The sequence below is a fragment of the Triturus cristatus genome, chromosome 2_2 (assembly GCF_964204655.1).
Source record: "Triturus cristatus chromosome 2_2, aTriCri1.1, whole genome shotgun sequence".
In the NCBI taxonomy this organism is placed as follows: domain Eukaryota; kingdom Metazoa; phylum Chordata; class Amphibia; order Caudata; family Salamandridae; genus Triturus; species Triturus cristatus.
In genome coordinates, this window is record NC_140582.1 from 359,264,735 (window position 1) to 359,282,996 (window position 18,262).

The 18,262-nt window shown below is 42.5% G+C and overlaps 1 protein-coding gene across 15 annotated transcripts in view; it reads left to right on the forward strand.

Moving 5' to 3' along the window:
• Nucleotides 1-18,262, forward strand: part of ANK2 (ankyrin 2) — a 1,556,458-nt gene that overhangs the window by 1,494,232 nt on the left and 43,964 nt on the right. For 13 of the 15 annotated variants that reach the window (XM_085641446.1, XM_085641452.1, XM_085641444.1 and 10 more), the window contains 3 exons: nucleotides 8,127-8,219; nucleotides 8,726-8,809; nucleotides 10,436-10,600. In XM_085641446.1, the coding sequence (XP_085497572.1) occupies nucleotides 8,127-8,219; nucleotides 8,726-8,809; nucleotides 10,436-10,600 (342 nt within the window). The remainder of the gene's footprint in view (nucleotides 1-8,126; nucleotides 8,220-8,725; nucleotides 8,810-10,435; nucleotides 10,601-18,262) is intronic. The other 2 variants (XM_085641451.1, XM_085641447.1) reach the window with 1 other exon arrangement.

Below are 18,262 nucleotides of genomic sequence, written 5' to 3' on the forward strand. Positions count from 1 at the left end.
TCTGGAGCACCTTCTAGTCCCGTGGGTCCGCTGGCTTTCAACTTGAGCATGCCCCAGCACTATGCCCAGGCACCCTTCGTGCTTTTCATGCCGATGGCGCCAAGCCTCCAAAAAAGAGGAAATTGGACACTTCAGAGGACCCTTCAATACCTCCTAAGAAGCAGAACATGGACACTAACACTTTCCCACCTCCTTCTCCTCCTCCAGTTAATCCACACCTATTGATTTCTCCACCAAGCTCCCCACAACCTATAGTTTCACCTCAGACAGATACTGACGATGACATAGGTGGGGATACAGACATAGGTGGGGATACAGATCCACAGGTGGATGCTAATGATGATTCACATACCATCCCACATAACGTAGACCCTTGGGAGGACTACAGTACAGACCCCGACCCACATAATGACCCAGATGTCTATCCATCTAAGCCGTCACCAGAGCTGCCCAATACCATGAAGTCCCCTTACACACCGACCCCTTAGATGAAGATTTTTTGCTAGAAACCTTTGCACCCTCGCAAAAAACAACAAGCACCCTGCCGATGTTAAGAGGCTTGATAAAACATGCCCCAGAAGTTTTAAAGGACCCAGTCAGAGCCAGGGTTCTCAACCCCAGGGTGGATAAAAAATACAAGGCAGCTCCTAATGATCCAATTTATATTAAATGTCAGATCCCCTTGGATTCCCTTGTGAAAATTAATGCACGCAAGCGGGCCAACTCACAGGGTACAGGCGACACCCCAGCACCTGATAAGGAATACAAATTAATTGACGCATCAGGGAAACGTATCGCATCACAGGCTGCAAACCATTGGCGCATCGCCAATACCCAAGCTTTATTGGCCAGATACGACAGAGCCCACTACGACGAGCTTGAAAAGCTCATGGAACACCTTCCTGACCAGTACAGGCAAAAGGCTAATGACTTTATCCAAGAGGGCAAATTAATTAACAACACCTCAATAAAATGTGTGTTGGATGCGGCCGATACCGCATCTCACGCAATTAATACTAGTGTCTTGTTGCGCAGACACGCCTGGCATCGGATTTCCGGATTCAAGCAAAAGGTTCAAACTGCTATTTTAAACCAGCCGTTCAATCAGGAACATCTTTTCGGGCCTACAGTTGACACATCCCTAGAAAAGATGAAGAAGGACACCAAGACTGCTAAGTCTATGGGGGCCTTACAGTTCCCTTCCCGTAGAGGCTCTTTTTGCCGCTCTTTCTACAGAGCCGGCTCAAAAACCACGGGTTCAGAACAGCCCTCTACCTCCTACAAAAGCCTCACTCAAACATCCCCCAAAGGATACTTTTGCGGAGGATACAGACGCAACAATAATAAAGGAAGAGGTCGCAGCAACAACAACCGCACCTCCCCTACCACTAAACAGTGACTTCCTTCCATTTCCCCCCGATTATCCCACTCCTGTCGGGGAAGTCTTTCACAGTTCCTACCTGTCTAGAATTCAAGCACAACAGACGAGTGGGCAAGAAAAATGATCCAGTATTGTTATTGCCTGGAACTCACTTCTACCCCCCCCCAAACATTCCTCCCAGACAGCACCCGCTGTCCTCAGAATATTTAGCACTTCTCAAACAGGAGGTTCTCTCTCTATTACAAAAACACACAATAGAACCAGTCCCCTTGCCTCATAAAGGCACAGGGGCTTACTCCCCCTATTTCCTAATTCCAAAAAAGGACGGCTCTCTCAGGCCCATACTGGACCTCAGGCTGCTAAACCTCTACATTCAGTCAGACCACTTCCACATAGTCACTCTACAACAGGTGCTTCCACTTCTTCAACAGGGCGACTTTCTCTCCACTCTGGATCTAAAGGACGCCTACTTCCATATTCCCATTCACCCTGCTCACAGGAAATATCTCAGGTTTGTGATAGATGGTCAACACTACCAATTCAAAGTCCTCCCGTTCGGGGTCACTGCAGCACCCAGTCTTCACCAAATGCCTCGCAGTAGTTGCAGCCCACTTAAGGAGACAGCACATAAATATCTTCCCTTATCTGGATGACTGGCTCATAAAAGCCAAATCACACAGCAGCTGTGGGCAACACACACACAAAATAATTCAACTGCTTTACAGCTTGGGATTCACAATAAACCTCGCCAAATTCCATCTCCAACCGTCCAACATACAACAAAACCTAGGGGATACAATAGACACTTCAAAAGCTCTAGCATACCCCAATCCAGTCAGGATAAGCGCCATACAGGCTCTAATCCAAAAATGGCAGCCTCAACACGCACTACCAGAGCAAGTGTTCATGCTGTTAACCGGGATGATGTCCTCTTGCATTCTCCTCGTCCCGTATGCAAGACTCCAAATGCTTCCACTACAGGAATGTTTGGCGCGTCATTGGAACCAGGCTCAAGGTCAGCTAACAGATCTGGTGTTGGTGGACGACCGCACCCATCACTCTCTGCTGTGGTGAAACACACAAAACCTTTCCAAAGTGCGGCCGTTCCTCAAACCGGTTCCTCAGACAGTGCTGACAGCAGACACATCACTCACTGGCTGGGGAGCTCATCTGCAAACCCATACCACCCAAGGCATATGGACCCCCCAACAAAGATACTTTCACATAAACTACCTGGAATTGTTAGCAATCTTCCTAGCGATAAAATCTTTTCAACTCCACCTCCTAGGCAAAGCTGTCCTGGTCCATACAGACAACATTACAGCAATGTACTACATACAGAAACAGGGGGGAACACACTCTCTTCAGCTTTCACACCTAGCTCAGAGCACATGGAGATGGGCTATTCCACAAAACATATATCTCCTTGCAGAACACCTCCCAGGTGTACACAATCAGATAACAGATCTGCTCAGTCGTCAGACACAGCAGATCCATGAATGGGAACTTCCTCCTGAAGTTCTTCTTCAATTCTTTCGCATGTGGGGCCACCCAGAAATAGATCTGTTTGCCACACACCAAAACGCAAAATGCCCAACCTTCACTTCCAGGTATCCACACCCATATTCCAAAGGCAATGCGCTATGGATGAACTGGTCATGCAAATTTGCTCATGCTTTTCCACCTCTCCCACTAATTCCGTTAGTGGTTCAGAAATTCAAACAGCATTCCCTCACAATGATCCTAGTTGCTCCAACATGGGCCCGACAACCATGGTTCATATCCCTATTGGAACTATCAGTAGTTCCTCATCAAAAACTTCGTCTCTCGCCCAAGCTTCTCACTCAGAACCATGGAGAGATAAGACATCCAAATCCCAATCAACTCAACCTTGCGATCTGGCACCTGAGGTCTTGGAGTTTGGCTACCGAAATCTTCCGCCAGGCTGTATGAATATCATTAAAGAAGCAAGACGCTCTACCACCAGAGCATGCTCTGCAGCAAAATGGAAATGATTTGCCATTTATTGCACAAACAACAAAATCAATCCACTAGATGCTTCTATTTAGAACATTATCTGCTACCTCTTGCATCTACAACAATGTAACCTAGCATATTCATCTATTAGGCTACATCTAGCTGCCATAGCAGCCTATCTCCAAAACAGACAACATTTGTCATTGTTTCGAGTGCCCGCTATCAAAGCTTTTATGGAAGGACTTAATCCTACCCAGAGTCCCGCCCTCTCCAGTGTGTAACCTAAATGTGGTCCTTACCAGACTCATAGGTCCTCCTTTTGAACCTCTCCACAAATGCGAACTGCAGTTCCTCACTTGGAAGGTAGCTTTTTTGGTTGCTATCACATCTCTCAGGAGAATTAGTGAACTCCAGGCATCGTGGAGAAGTGTGGCTCAATGGTTAGAGCGGCAGACCCTGATGCAGAGGTCTGGCCCGGACCAGGGTTCAATTCCCGCCTTGGCGGGTCTTGGGCTCAATTTCCCCGGACCCGATCATTCTTGCCTCGGTGCCTATTCTAATCATGGGTCCCATGCTGCAACTCTGGGCAATAGCTTGCTTAATCTCCACAACGGTCCCAAAAGCGCTAGGATGCCTATCTTCACCTTGGGGGTGCCCAGGAGTGGGCACTTCACAGGGAAAGGCCAGGAAGGGTTCCACAGCGGTATGTGCACAGCGCCTGAGAGACCCTTTCAGGGGTGTGCGGAGCGCTATATAAATGCACTACATTTACATAACCATGCAAGAACAATTTTTACAAATCCATCATAACAAAGTGGTTCTTAGGACTAACCCTAAATTTGTACCCAAAGTCGTATCTGCCTTCCATCTCAACCAGTCTGTTGAACTCCCAGTGTTTTTCCCTCAACCAGACTCAGTGGCAGAATGAGCTCTTCACACGTTAGACGTTAAAAGAGCAATACTCTACTACATTGAAAGGACAAAATCCTATAGAAAGACCAAACAATTCTTTGTGGCTTTCTCCCCACCTCATAAAGGCAATCCCATCTCAAAGGCAGAAATTGCAAGGTGGATTGTTAAATGCATCAAAATATGCTTTATCAAGCCAAACGCACGCTAACCATTCCCCCTAGAGCTCATTCCACACGCAAACTAGAGGCTTCCATGGCATTCTTAAGGAACATTCTCCTAGATGACATCTGCAAAGCAGCAACTTGGGCTACACCACACACCTTCACAAAACACTATTGTGTAGATGTGCAGGCAAAACAACAAGCTAGTGTGGGCCAGGCTGTATTAAGAACACTTTTTGACGCCACTGCAAATGATACAGTTAGCCACCGCTAAGGAGGTAACTGCTGTACAGTCTATGCAAAAGTATACAATCTGCAGCTCATATGCCTCGAACGGAAAATGCTACTTACCAGTATGCATCTGTTCTTGGCATGTAGAGCTGCAGATTCATATATGCCCACCCGCCTCCCCGGATACCTCTATCTGTTCCAGTACTATCTTACATACATTACACATGGACATCTCTTTCTACTTCTTACTAAACCATCGTAACCCTTTGTGACAAAAACAATCTAAGGATGGAGTCAATGCCCATGCGCACTGTTGTCCTAGGGAGGAGTCACCTACCTCATGACTACAAAGACTTCTTCCAAGACAAAAACAAGTGCAAACTTCCGAGCCCAACACCAGATGGCGATCTATGCAAAAGTATACGAATCTGCAGCTCTACATGCCAAGAACAGATGCATACTGGTAAGTAGCATTTTCCTTATAAATGGGTCTGCAGAAAAGAATGGACTGTGCCAGGTAGAGATTCTGGCCATATTGAACTGTAGCTCAAGGTATTTAGTTGTTTCATGATTAAGCTCAAAGCCAGTCCATATTCTGTAACCCTGTGGAGAGACCATAGTGGAGGAAGGAGGAAAAAAGAGGGAGGTAGAGAGTATGGAATGAGGAAGGAAGGGAAAGAGGCAACAAACAGACGGATGAAAAAAAAGCTAAGAAAGTAGAAATACAAAAATATTTTCTTTAGCCACTTGTACATGGTACGCGTTTAGCAAATGGTAATACGTGCAGGGGTCATTTTCATCTATTGCTGCACTGTCGCACTCCTTTTCATAAAGGACGATGGGGGTCGCTGGATTTATGAATGCTGGCACATTATGTTTTCAGAGATTGAAATGCACATGTGGTCCCAAGTACAGTACGTTCTTTGCTAGAATCCCTTGAGAAAGATAATTTAATAGGAAATGGATTCAAGGCGAGCTTCGCTCATTTCATATATCTTTACCCAACTGTGCTTCTTTGATGACAGCATGACTTAACATGGCTGCCTTGAATTTTACCAGATTAGAAGTATCGATATGCTAAATTAATGGTTATTACTCCTAAACCCATGCTTTCCAAGAGCATCATTTTCTTTGGAATAAAGAGCTCTCAAACTTTCACGGCTGAAAGAGGCACATATTTTTGTCACAGATAGAAAAAGCCACTCTTTAGTCCCACCTAAAGGATTGCAGGGACGAATGCACATTTTATGCACATTATATAATCTTTAGGTGCATGTGTTTAGTTAGTATTGTCCTAGCACAGAGCTGCCCAACTTTTGGCTATGGAGGCCAAATCCATGCTACTTTTTCAGGACAACCCCTGACTTTGTCAAGTAGTTTCAGTGGATTTCGTTGTAGTCAAAATTAATTTTATGTGAACATCCCAATAACCTGGCAAGTAATTCAGGTTTTCTCGACTTATGTTGGACACAGCCTTTCGAGGAAATTAACATATCACCAAATCTTGAGTTTTCAAAGGTAAATTGTAAATTCAGAAAAATATGGTGAGGATTATCCATTCATACAGTCTTTCTTCCAATCTTGCGAACGTAAATTAACAGAACATGCTACGAAGTACAAATGCGATATACGTACATAGGGGCAGATTTACTAGCCCTTTGCGTCACTTTTGCACCGTTGTTGCGTCACTTTTGTGACGCAGCGTAAAAGTTGCAGCCCATTTACAACGTGACGCATCTAGGGAGATGTGTCACATTGTAAAGCCCTGCGCCACATTAAATCAGTGTCAGGTTTAATGTATGCAGGGTGGGCGTTCCGTCGCAAGTAGCCTCGGAAAAGTGACGCAGTGAAGTCTACAAGATTTCACGGAGTTACTTTTACGTCCATGCTGCGTCAAAACCCTGCGCCTGCTTGAAGCAGGCATAAGGAGTGATGCAGCATGTTAGGCATAGTGCGCCCCTGAGCATTGCTGGAGTTGCGTCGTGCTTGCGACACGACTCCAGCAATGCGTGACTTTTCCGTCAACAGATGCGTCAGAATTTCTGACGCATCTGTCAATCCTTGAGCCATGTTGATCCATGGTGACGCAAGGATTTGGCATGTTGGCGCAGGGAAAGTGACGCATCTCTACAGATGCACCACTTTCTTGTAAATCTGCCCCATACTGTCTAGTCCAAAGTACCATCAGTACCCAAACTTGCTTAGAAAGCCTTGGTAATATGTTGACTTAGGATGAGTTCAAGCACTCGATTTGCCCCCTGAAAGGAAAATTTTAAATGATGACCCTTGATACCAAGGAATTGTGTACATCGGTATTTGCATCAGCCGTTGCTTTCACTCACACTCTTGTAGGTTCATATTCATCATAATAGAGGGCACACTACAAATCTTGTAGTATTTTACTGTAGTAATACTGCACCTGCAAACATACTGATAACAGGATCATTCCATGTTTCTTCTATTTTGTGAAATACAATACCGCGGATTGATGCAGTCTTTCCCCACACAAATTCTGCCAGGTTTACCTGACAAAAAGTGCATGGAGGCATAACTTGATAATGCATTAATAACCACAATACACAAAATCCTGCTTTGTGTGCAAACCTCTATTTGCCCGGAATCGGGATTTCCTAGGGTTTTTCTAGTCTTAGTATAAAAAGTAAATGTGCTCTCTTTTAGTCGACTGTACCTAAAGAAAGTGCACTCACAGTCCTCCCAGAATTTTGCTTCATAAACTCTGTGTAGATGTGTGATGCGAACAAGTGTTTGATCAATCAGCTAGTGAAATCATGTGTTAATGAACCAAGAACTTGTTTATTCAATGTTTACCGCTATTAAATCCAGGAACATAGGTTGATAAGAATTGGAATCAGTGCCCATGTTCAAAAAATTCTGCCACAGAATTAAATATTTGGTTGACATGCTTCAGCCATGCATTTAATAAGACTGACCGTTTTGACAATTTGTACTTTTTCCTCCTGAAGAATTTTGTATTTTGCACTATATATTTTTTTTCATTCCAATGCTATTATGGCTACATCTAATATACATGTCTTATGTAGGTCCCCGAAATGTGTAATATGGAGCTTTGAAATACATGCCTCCCACGAAATTATTTAAAGTAAAACTTTATGAAGCAGCTCGGGCATGCATCTTGCGGATCATGCATTCTCCTAGAAAACGGTCCTTGCAGAATATGCAGAATGTGTAGATTCGCAATATTTTTCAGATTTTTCCTTTATCTTAAGAACAAATCAATTTTCGCTACACCTGGCATTTTGGTGAATCAATTTGTATGGTTTCTAGTACTGTTTCCCTATCTCCTGTGTTATTTTAATCAACTGTAGTACATTTACATTAGGATACAACAAAGTACACCTAAGGGCAAACATATCATGATTAGTAGTAGCACGTAATATACATATAGTGTGATAAACAGCACACTGCTTCCATGCTTCCACTAGGAGCTAGCAGAGGAACTAGGTGGGCTGGAGAATGGCTCTGATGACGAGGAGTTGGTAACTACCAGGGTCGTTCGCCGCCGGGTGATTATTCAGGTACAAAGTGTTTAACTAATGCACGACCCTGTACTGTAACACCTGGTAATACTGCCCTGGTCACATTCACAGCAACCCTCACAGCTCTACCACTAAGGCCTTCACCTGGTTGGCACTATGGTTGCGAAGCCAGCATGCGTCCTGAAAAATGCATGGCCATGGAAAGATTGTAATAACACTGACCCAATATGAGTTTGAACAAAAGTGCACTGCAGCGTGTATGGCAAATCCCTGTCCACTGAAGCATCCATCCGAAAGATGCGTCCCAATGAGACAACTCGACTATTTTAGTGTGCTTTTCAACACTAAATTGTCAAATAATTTATTTTTTATCCTTTTATGTTTGGTTTGACTTTGCATGTCTTTAACATTTAATTGCAGAACAATTCACCCTCTTTTGCAGTTAAACAACACTCCTTGCTAACAATGCCAGCTGACAGAGAGCACATTTCTGCAGGTGTTCAGGAAAGGGTGTTCACTTCCTCTTTTATTTCTCATCATCACAGGCAGGTAGCATGTCTGACATTCCACCGGAAACAGTAACCGAAGAGCAGTATACCGATGAAAATGGTTGCACTGTTGTAAAGAAGGTAAGACTGTTCATTTTGTACTGGTGATCACCTCATTAGAACTGGTACAAGACTATTTTGCAGATGTAGCAGACCATTTTTAGAGTCTTCAACCTGCATTCACAAAACGTTGACCATTTATTTGCCCTACCTGTAAGTGCACAAGGCAACACAAAATTGCTCAGCAGCTTTGCTGAATGACCTAGAACCAGTGCAAGGTCCCACATTCTACGGCAGTTTAACTGACCTTGGTGAACATTTTTGGTAGAACACTTTTGGAAAGATGACGAAAACTGAATGGTCTTAGTTGTTTTTAAGTATTTGCAGATGTGTTTGAATTTTAAACATGTTTTTTCTGCTTCTCCAGAGCAAAAGGTTGGTCCGTTTGATCTGGCACAATCAGATATCTAACTCCAATTTCACTTTTCGGGAAATTAACATTCTAAAGCATATTAACATTTGTGAAATGAGCAAGATGATATCAGTAGAACTCCCCTTTCTAGAACTGTGATTTCTGGTATTTTATTCACTGCATAAGAAGGATAGAAATAGTTGACATTCAGATACACAAAATGACCAGTTTCACTGAGATTATGTGCCCCTGCAATGCCTGGCACACTGAGCTCACAATGCTATTAGACTGTATTGATTTTGTTTCTCTCAGAAATTCACATATTATTAATGTATAGCATTGGGATGTTACCCCATTCACAGTTGAGGCCCCATATGTTTTTGAGGATTTTGTGCTGTAATAGAAGGACCACTCTCTGGTACTAGACTACATTACTTTCAATTTCCATCATTAATCAAAACAATTATTTGATACATTTGCAAATATTTACACATTATCAAGCACTAAATTATGTGTTTCCTGGCCTCTTGAGTTTCTTTTATGTGGTCCCATCTAGACTTCACACACCATCCTAATCTGAATGGAGCACTTTGTGTTTAAGGTGATTTTTGCAAAATTAAGTATGTTCTTTGTATTGTATTGTACTGAACCTTTTACATAAGTTTGCAATGTACCAACCTGCTAAGAAAAAGAAACAACATAACAAGGTTTCAGGGCCATTCACATCTGGGAAGTAGATTCATATATAATTCAGATTGCTGACATTGAAATTCCTTACCATCGGTAGATTTATTTGGCAGCTTTTGTTAAACTTATTTGAGGCCTTAATACAATTTCTAGTAAACACGTGCCCATTTTTAATTTACAACCACCACCATTCCTCCCATCTCAGTAAAGAGGCTGAGGACAGAATGATCCTGAGCTATATCTTTCAATACTAAAGCATGAGTGATGGCATTGGAAGGTTCTGGAAGTAGTGTGTGGTGTTGCGGAAAACTTAGGGTTTTAGTAGTAGTGGTGTAGCACTCTACATAATGGGCACTCAGATCTCATGATAGCAAAGATGTGATATAGATTTTAAAGCATATGTTACAGAAAGTCACTCTAAGCACATAACTAGCCGAAATTGGATCTTAAAGTCAACTGTCTAAAGCCTTCATGAACTGTTATTTTGGGCACAAACCTGACCTGCGTGTAGTAGATCATTGTATGTCTTCCATCATTATAAAAGAAGTGTGTGGATCATTTTATGATGTTGGAGTGGTAAATTTCCTTATGGTTCAAATCCCTCTTAGATTACACGGAAGATCATCAGGCGATATGTTTTATCAGACGGCACAGAAAAAGAGGAAGTCATTGTCCATGGAGAGCCACAGGAGCCGCTTGATGTCTCAGAGGGAGATGCATACTCTAAAGTGCTCAAACGCACAGTGCTGAAGAGTGACAGCGAGCATTCTGAGGTGGGACTGCCACATACTTCTTAATCTATGAGAATCCTGTTTAATGTGCTATATACTTCACTCTCTGTAGCACCCTAAAATGCAGCTTTATCAGAGAAATTCACTTTGTAAGTTTGTATTTGTTTAACTACCCAACTGCTTGGTGTTCTGTGTATTGGATTAGTTTGGGGGTTATTTAGAGTTTGTAAGATGTCCAACTTACCCTTTTTAGAGGGCATTACTACCATCCGATGCCCCCCATCTGGCCCCACCACTCTTACCTGCACGGGCCACGGCTGATTGTGACATATTGAGAGGAAATACCTATTTATACCCTCTAAAGAAGGGGACGGAACATCAGCCGTTGTTGAGTAACACTAACGTCTGAATTAAACATGAGAAGAAGACCTTTCTAACCTGCTTAATTCAAACTCCAAAGCCTTTTCATTCTTCGGAGTGGTGTGAAAATGTTAATCATCATAGGATGTTCAGAATGTAAGCTCTAGTTAATTTGAGAAATGCAGAGTGGTAGTATGAGTGTGTGAAATGAAGGGACACATATATTTTATTTATACATTGCTTGTAATTAAGTACATTGTTTAGGTTGGAGCGTGCAATCATTAGAAATCTAATCATCATGTCCAGCAGCATCTTGTTGAGTTACGGGAGACAGCAGGTCGGAGAGTGCCGGTTTAAGCAACTAACGGTGTCTTGTACAAAGTAATTTTACAGTCGCAAAGGTCAAATCGGAGCTTTTGAGACCGCAAAATGGCATTTTTAAATGTACAAGATCCAAATTGTGATTCTGTAATACATAACTGAATTGTAATTTGGGTTTGCTAGTAAATACTGGTATTTGGAAGAGGCATGTAAACAGCGTCCCTTGTTTATACCTATTCCTTAAGTTATGTAATAGTGTTTTGCAACTTATATCTTGGCCAAACATTAATATTTTATTTTACCACCTCCTGAAAGGAATGCATGAGCCATTCGCGAATAGGAATGGGTCCCGACGGGGCCCCTTCCCCTTTTTAAATATACACAAAAACATATTAGGAGCCGGCAGTGGTCCCTAGTGCTGCTGCCATCTCCTAAACAATGTCTGAAAATGTTTCACTTTTTTCCTTTTATGAAAACGGTCTGCATTTACAAAAAAAAGATGTCTTTATTTAAAAGCAATCACAGATATGATGGTCTGCAGACACCAGCAGCCCACCATTCCAGGGTAGTCTGGGTAATCACAGTGGGTCACAATTTGCAACCTAACATGCAGGTAGGTTAAAGTGCGACCCACTTGATTCAGTATTTTTCAAACAAAGCTATTAATACGTAGATTGGTTCTCAAAATACCAATGTGTTTGGTAGACATTGATATCAAATTGCAACCACGCCTACTGAAAACACATAAGTACATTCCCCTCAAAAATGTGTAACTTCCTTATCATTGTTCTTTCCAATTTACGTTTTCTTATTTGGAATAACACTACATGTGGCCCTAAGTGACGCAAGTAGAAATTGATTGTGTCTTATGGTTTTTACCGCTTGTGTGCAAGATGTTACCTATGGAATAATAGAGTTTCCTTGGATTATGTTCTGTCAGATTCTTTTCAGATAGCACAGAGAATCGGAACACAATTCAGTAGGGCACCAGCCTTGGACATCCTCATTAAGTGCAGGATAATGCTCAATTCAATAAACAGGAAATTACTAAATTAGCCAATCTGAGGGCTAGTGGACCTAAAGTGATACTGTGAATAGCCTGATTTGAGAGGGATTTAGGAATGTGTGTACCATGGATTTCCATAAAGTCGGGTCAGAAATCCAAGCTCTGAATGATTGTTACGGAAGGTATAAGAAAGAAATGTGTTTTACCTCAATGGCTCACTTGTGTTGTATTGCAGCTTGGGTCCAAATACATAAATACAAGCTCATCTAAAATTCCTCTTTCATGATAGTGTTGCTCTACCACAAAGCAAAGTCCTAATAGTCCAGACAGTCAGTGGAGTATAAGATGATCTCTTATGTACATGGAAAATGTGTTACCTAAATGTTGAATACTGCTGTAGAAAGACAGATTGCTTCTCTCATTGGAACCATCAACAATAATCCCTGAAGAGGTCCTCTGTCCTTGGTTGTATACAACCCACTCCACATGCAGCTTCTGACTTCCATAAGATCACCAACAATGCCAAGTTGGATGGAATCATTCTGTACAGCAGGTGAAAGCAGACCATACAAAGTCAAAGAGCAGTGGAGCCACAGGCTGACAACACATGCACATGCACAAAGACCATTAAATTCATACATTAGTATATTGGGTAAGGGAGCTGTAAAGAACACTCAACTGGGGCGATGGAACCGGGATGTAATCAGGGGCAATGGAGTACAGGTTATTTTCTCAGAAGCTAGGTCATAAAAAGAACTTCCAGGAAGGTGCCTTATTTGAGTAGCTTTTGGTAAAGTACATCACAAGCCTAAAATCATCTGTGCTACATACCGAAATGTATCACACACACCTAATAACGAATTTCTAATTTTCCACAGACCTCAGTGACTTGTAGCAAGAAAAATGTACATTATAAAAGTAAACCATGCTATGGTAAGCTTGTGATTGGCGACAATAAAACAGATTTGAACCATAAAAGTAAACCATACTACCCAGAGACATGAACATACTATCTCTGGTTAGATGATATGTCAGACGTCCATGCTAAAGGCATACTTGAAGACTTGCAGGGATAGTCTGGCCCATAATAGAAACAAACATTAGCAAATGTTTTAAACTTGTTGAAAACATGACAGAAAGAGTCAGTTGCAGTGTATTGCCCATTATCTGCGTAGTGACCAAAGTGCTCTCTGGAATTTTAGTTGACAACATGACCCCACAGGTTGTCATGGTTAGCCAGTATCCTGAAGCTGATCTTATGCATTTGGGGGCAAAGCAATACTTCCCCGGTTTAGGCATTATATCACCTTTGTCTTCCTTTTTTTGTTTTTGCTTAATGAGTTGCGGTGCTTAATTTGAGCCGGAGCTTTCTGGTGCTCCCCACCGGCACCTTATTGTCAGCACCGGGGCTATGACAGTCTGCCACATAGTGGCGCTGTCCTGCTAATTTCGGTATGAACACAACAACAGCAGTTTATTTGTTAAGTTTACATTAACAATGACTAATACCTGCCTCCCTAGCCATTCTTCTGGCTTTGGAGGCAGGGAATAGTCTGACTTGTCACACTTGTAGGAGTGTGAAGGTTAATAGCTGTGTATGTACTGTCATTGGCAGCGCTGGCATGAGTCATGTGAGGTGCAAGCTGCAGTGGCCTCCCGACGAGAGCCCCGACACTTATCCTTTTACAAATTAAGCACTGATGAGTTGCATACATCAACATTCTGTATTCTCATGTTTCTTAACTGGAATTTCTTTGGGTTGGTCAAATTGAGCAACAACAAAGCATTAGTCCATCTTTGGTCTCACATTTCTCCTTTCCAAAAGATGGTAGTAAAGGGATTAGAGCCCACTTGTATTAACGTTTGGCATGGTTGCTCACGCAACACTACATAATACAAAATGTGGCATGTGGTGTTATGGCCAGAGCTGCCATCCTTGGAACTGGGTAACCAGGTTTGAGTCTCAGCATTGGCTCAATATTGTGTGATTCTGGGCAAATCACTTAATCTCCTTCTGCCTTAAAAACAATTGTGACTGTGACATTGTGTAATGTAATTGGTGCTCATATAAAGTGTTCTAATAACTCTGGCTTTAATTTGTACTTATATACAACTGCAAAACAAATGTACATATCATTTATATGTCCACGAGAGTAGTGATACACTGTATTGATTCATGCGAGTGGATGCACTGACTTTTGTAAATGTGGGCCTATTTGTAATGATCATTCAAGGGGCACTGTGTGAGGCTTCGCATGCGCTCAAACAACTAATGAGCCCCCGATAGAAGATAGTAAACCTCGCCTATTAAGACCATTCATATTCAAGAAGGAGCAACTCACAATTTGAGACTATGGACAGGATGAGATCACTCCCATGCAGAAGCTCCCCTAAAGTTGTGTCTGTGGAAGCTCTTTCACCTAAAATGTGCTAGAAATTAGTGAACAAAGTATTCCAATCACAGATAACTGGGTTATTCAAAAGAAGTGGGACAGCCATAGAGACTGCGTACCCTTCGCATAGAATATGAGAAAACCGTGCTGTGCTGGGCATATGGAAATGCCTACAGTCTGCAAGGGAAGTAGACTGCAGGCATTAATACTCAAAAGGTCACCATATTATATATCAAGTGCCACCAGCAGGGACACTGGAGGGGATTCCCTATACTGCTGGAACCACAGTTATAGGAGAAAATATATTGGTTGACCTTTGTAGAACTAATAGCACAGAAGTCAGCAAGGACAACATTTAAGTTTGTAACTTTTGCACTAAGTTAATGAGGAATGCATAAGTCTTGACATTTATTAACTCTACTGCCTTACCAATATCTGGTTTGTACCAGTTTGTTGTATTACTGCATATAGCATAGTGCCCTCATTTAAACAACATTGCAAAGTTTGCAATAATAAATCAAATCAGTAACAAACAAAGAGAAACTGGAGATCACTCTGGATGCATTACAGACTATCGTTTCCCTCACACTATGCCACTCTAGACGAACAGTTATATAGAAATCTGCCTTGGTCCTTCTCAAATAGGAACCGTCCACCACGAACAGCCGGTCCAGGTTCTTTTCAGACAGGAACACTAACAAACTCCAGTCTGGTTTTAGAATGCGTAGGCGTCGTCATAGAGGTATAGCTCGAGTCCTGTGGCACAGTGAGCATGAAACACATATCTGGGCATATTTATGGCATCTACTGCAACAAACAAAGTGCTTGAATTAATCTAAGTCACTTGCGATTGGTTGGGATGTATTTCCAGGTCATCGTTTATTACCTACTATGCCACTGAAGACAGAGACCTGCCATATATATGCAAGTGAGTTTTGGGTCTGCTCCAATAGACACAATTATGTTCTGTTCTCCAGGATTCATAAAGCGCAGGGCTGCCCGCAGAAGGGCTTCCCAGTGCTAAGCAGATAAGGAGGAAAATGGAAAATAGGTATTCGAATAGAAAAGTATTTAACAGTTTTCTAAAGGAAAGCTCAGACCCTGCTTTCCTTATTTGAGGAGAAGAGCATTCTATAGCTTAGATCCTAAAGCAGGAATGGAACATCCCTCAGCGCTAGCTTTTTAAATCTAGGGACAATAAGACATTCCTGGGAGGAAGATTGCAGATGTCTTGAAGGCAGATGAACTGTCAAGAGGTGTTGTATCAGTGTCGAGCCTTTCTTGTGATTTGCTTTACAAGCAGAGCACTTTGGAATGTATCCTTTTTCGCACTGGAAGCCTCTGCAGTGAGGTTCTGGCCGCTGTTGCTGACTGATACTTCAGAATTTTCTGCACCGTACGAACTGCTGCATTTTGTATCATTTGAAGCCTTTGGATGACAGATTTGGGGCTGCCTAAGTATACAAAATTGCCGTAGTCTAGGCGGGACATAATCAGGCCCTGTACTATGGTTCTGCGTGTGGACACAACCCCGACCTGTGTAAATAGGTATAGCTTTAGTCCTGTGTGGTACACTGCGCATGGGACCCACGTCTGGACATATCAGGTGTAGGGGTGGGCGGAATTTGCGTAATTGCGTTACTCAAATCTCCGCGAAACGGTAAAAAATCTCCGCGAACACGCAGAAATTCCGCGAACACGCGGAATTGCTTGTTCGCGATGCTTTTTTCCTGTTCACAATTGCTGTTTGCGTGCTCGGGGAGAAATATCTCGCGAACACGCATTTTGAGAATGCGAACAAGCTAAAATTTCGCGAAATCGCGGAAAGCAGACTATTGAGCAATTTCGCGTTCTCCGCGGAACGCGAAATTCCGCAAATTCCGCGAGCGGAACGGAATTTACCGCCCATGCCTAATCAGGTGTGCATAACAACAAACAGTGTGATGGAAGTAATGCCTGAATTAACCTCAGCCACTGGGGGTCGCTTCAGGCTGCATTACAGACCATTGCGTTTTGCCAAATATGCACTTTAGACAGAGGCCTGCCATATGCAAATCAGTCTTGGTCCTGCTGCAATAGGAATAGTCCAGCCAGAACTGCCAGGCACGGTTCCCTCTATGCGGGAACACCAACAGTACCAAACCTGTTTCAGCCTACTGAAGGCCTTATCAGTTGCTCTGTTCATTATTCAGTGTTCATGGGTTACTGTGTTTTCGCAGAAGTAAATTGGTAATTTTAGAACCATTTTATGTAAATGTTAACCTACATGGCTTTCTTGTGCTGTGATATGGTATTGCTGCATGTGCCTTGTGGTAACACCATTCCAATTTAAACCCCTTAAGTTAAATGCTCAGTACTCATGCCATTAACATTTAACACGACTTTTGTACATTATCAGAAAGCTCTAAATGAGCCTGTTTGTGTCAATTAACTATCACAGCATGGAATGAAAGATATGAGTGTACTTGGAAACTGTGTGATTGCAGATACTTATTACAGGGTCAAAATCAGTAGCTTTGTTTGTCAGGAACACTCAATCAGTCAGTGGGCAGACTTAAACACGAGTCAGAGGTAAATTATATATTTTTTAGATCGTTAAATATTTCCACTCACTGCTGCTTGGCAATCTATGGGCAGAGATGCTTAAGACTGTTCTCTGCCTGCCTGAGAGCCATGAACAAAGGTGCTTTCCGGTGATTAGAATAGCAAGGGCATTGACTCATTCACGAACTCCAGTCTGTGTGCGAAAGTGGAAGTTACATGTAGGTCACCTCGTTACCCTATTCAATACCCTCTTGAAGTTACGTTATCTTGCACATACTGTATTTGCACTAATCTTCTTTTGAGAATTATTTAGATTTTTCCTCGTCACTTTTCCCGCTCTAATTGGAAAGACCAAGTACAAAATCGCAAAATGCAAACGTACTCTACAAATCTGTAGAGAGTAAAAAAAAAAAAAATAATGTTGCATTCAAGGGAAAACTTCATAAGGAGGTTAGAATAAAAAATAAATTGTGATTTAAAGTTTAAAACGAAATCACATTACACATGGGGTCTCCTTGCTGCGCTGCCCTACGTCAAAGTGAAAGGGCAGAATGCACCGTATTTATCCATTAGGGTGCATTCCTGTCCTTTCCCCCTGTGCTGGTGACGTTTTGGCAGCCTAGCACCAACGCAGGCACCTTTGCACCATGATGCAAGGGGCCCTGTGTTGTCAGCAGGATTATTTTTGTGCAGGAAGGGACACCTTCCTGCACAAAATCAATCCTGGGAGTTGTTTCCTCTTTCTATATGTGCTGCAGAATGCAGCATACCTGGAAAGAGGGAAAAACGGGGAGAAATAAGGTTATATCTCCTTGTTGCGCCGCCCCTGGGAAGGTGTAAGGGTTTGGCACATCCCCAGGTTTACATGGGTTTGTAAATCTGAGGAAGAGTCAACATCTTTTGGTATCTCATGGGAACACCCAATGCAACGTCCATTGAACTCTATTCCCTTGCGCAGAGTAAGGCAACGCAGCGATTTGCACTGCCTTGCCTTACTCCATATCTATGAAGCCATTCAAAGCCACGCAGAGAGGCTTTGCATTGCCTTATAAATATAATTTTGTAGTTTGCGCCGCTGGC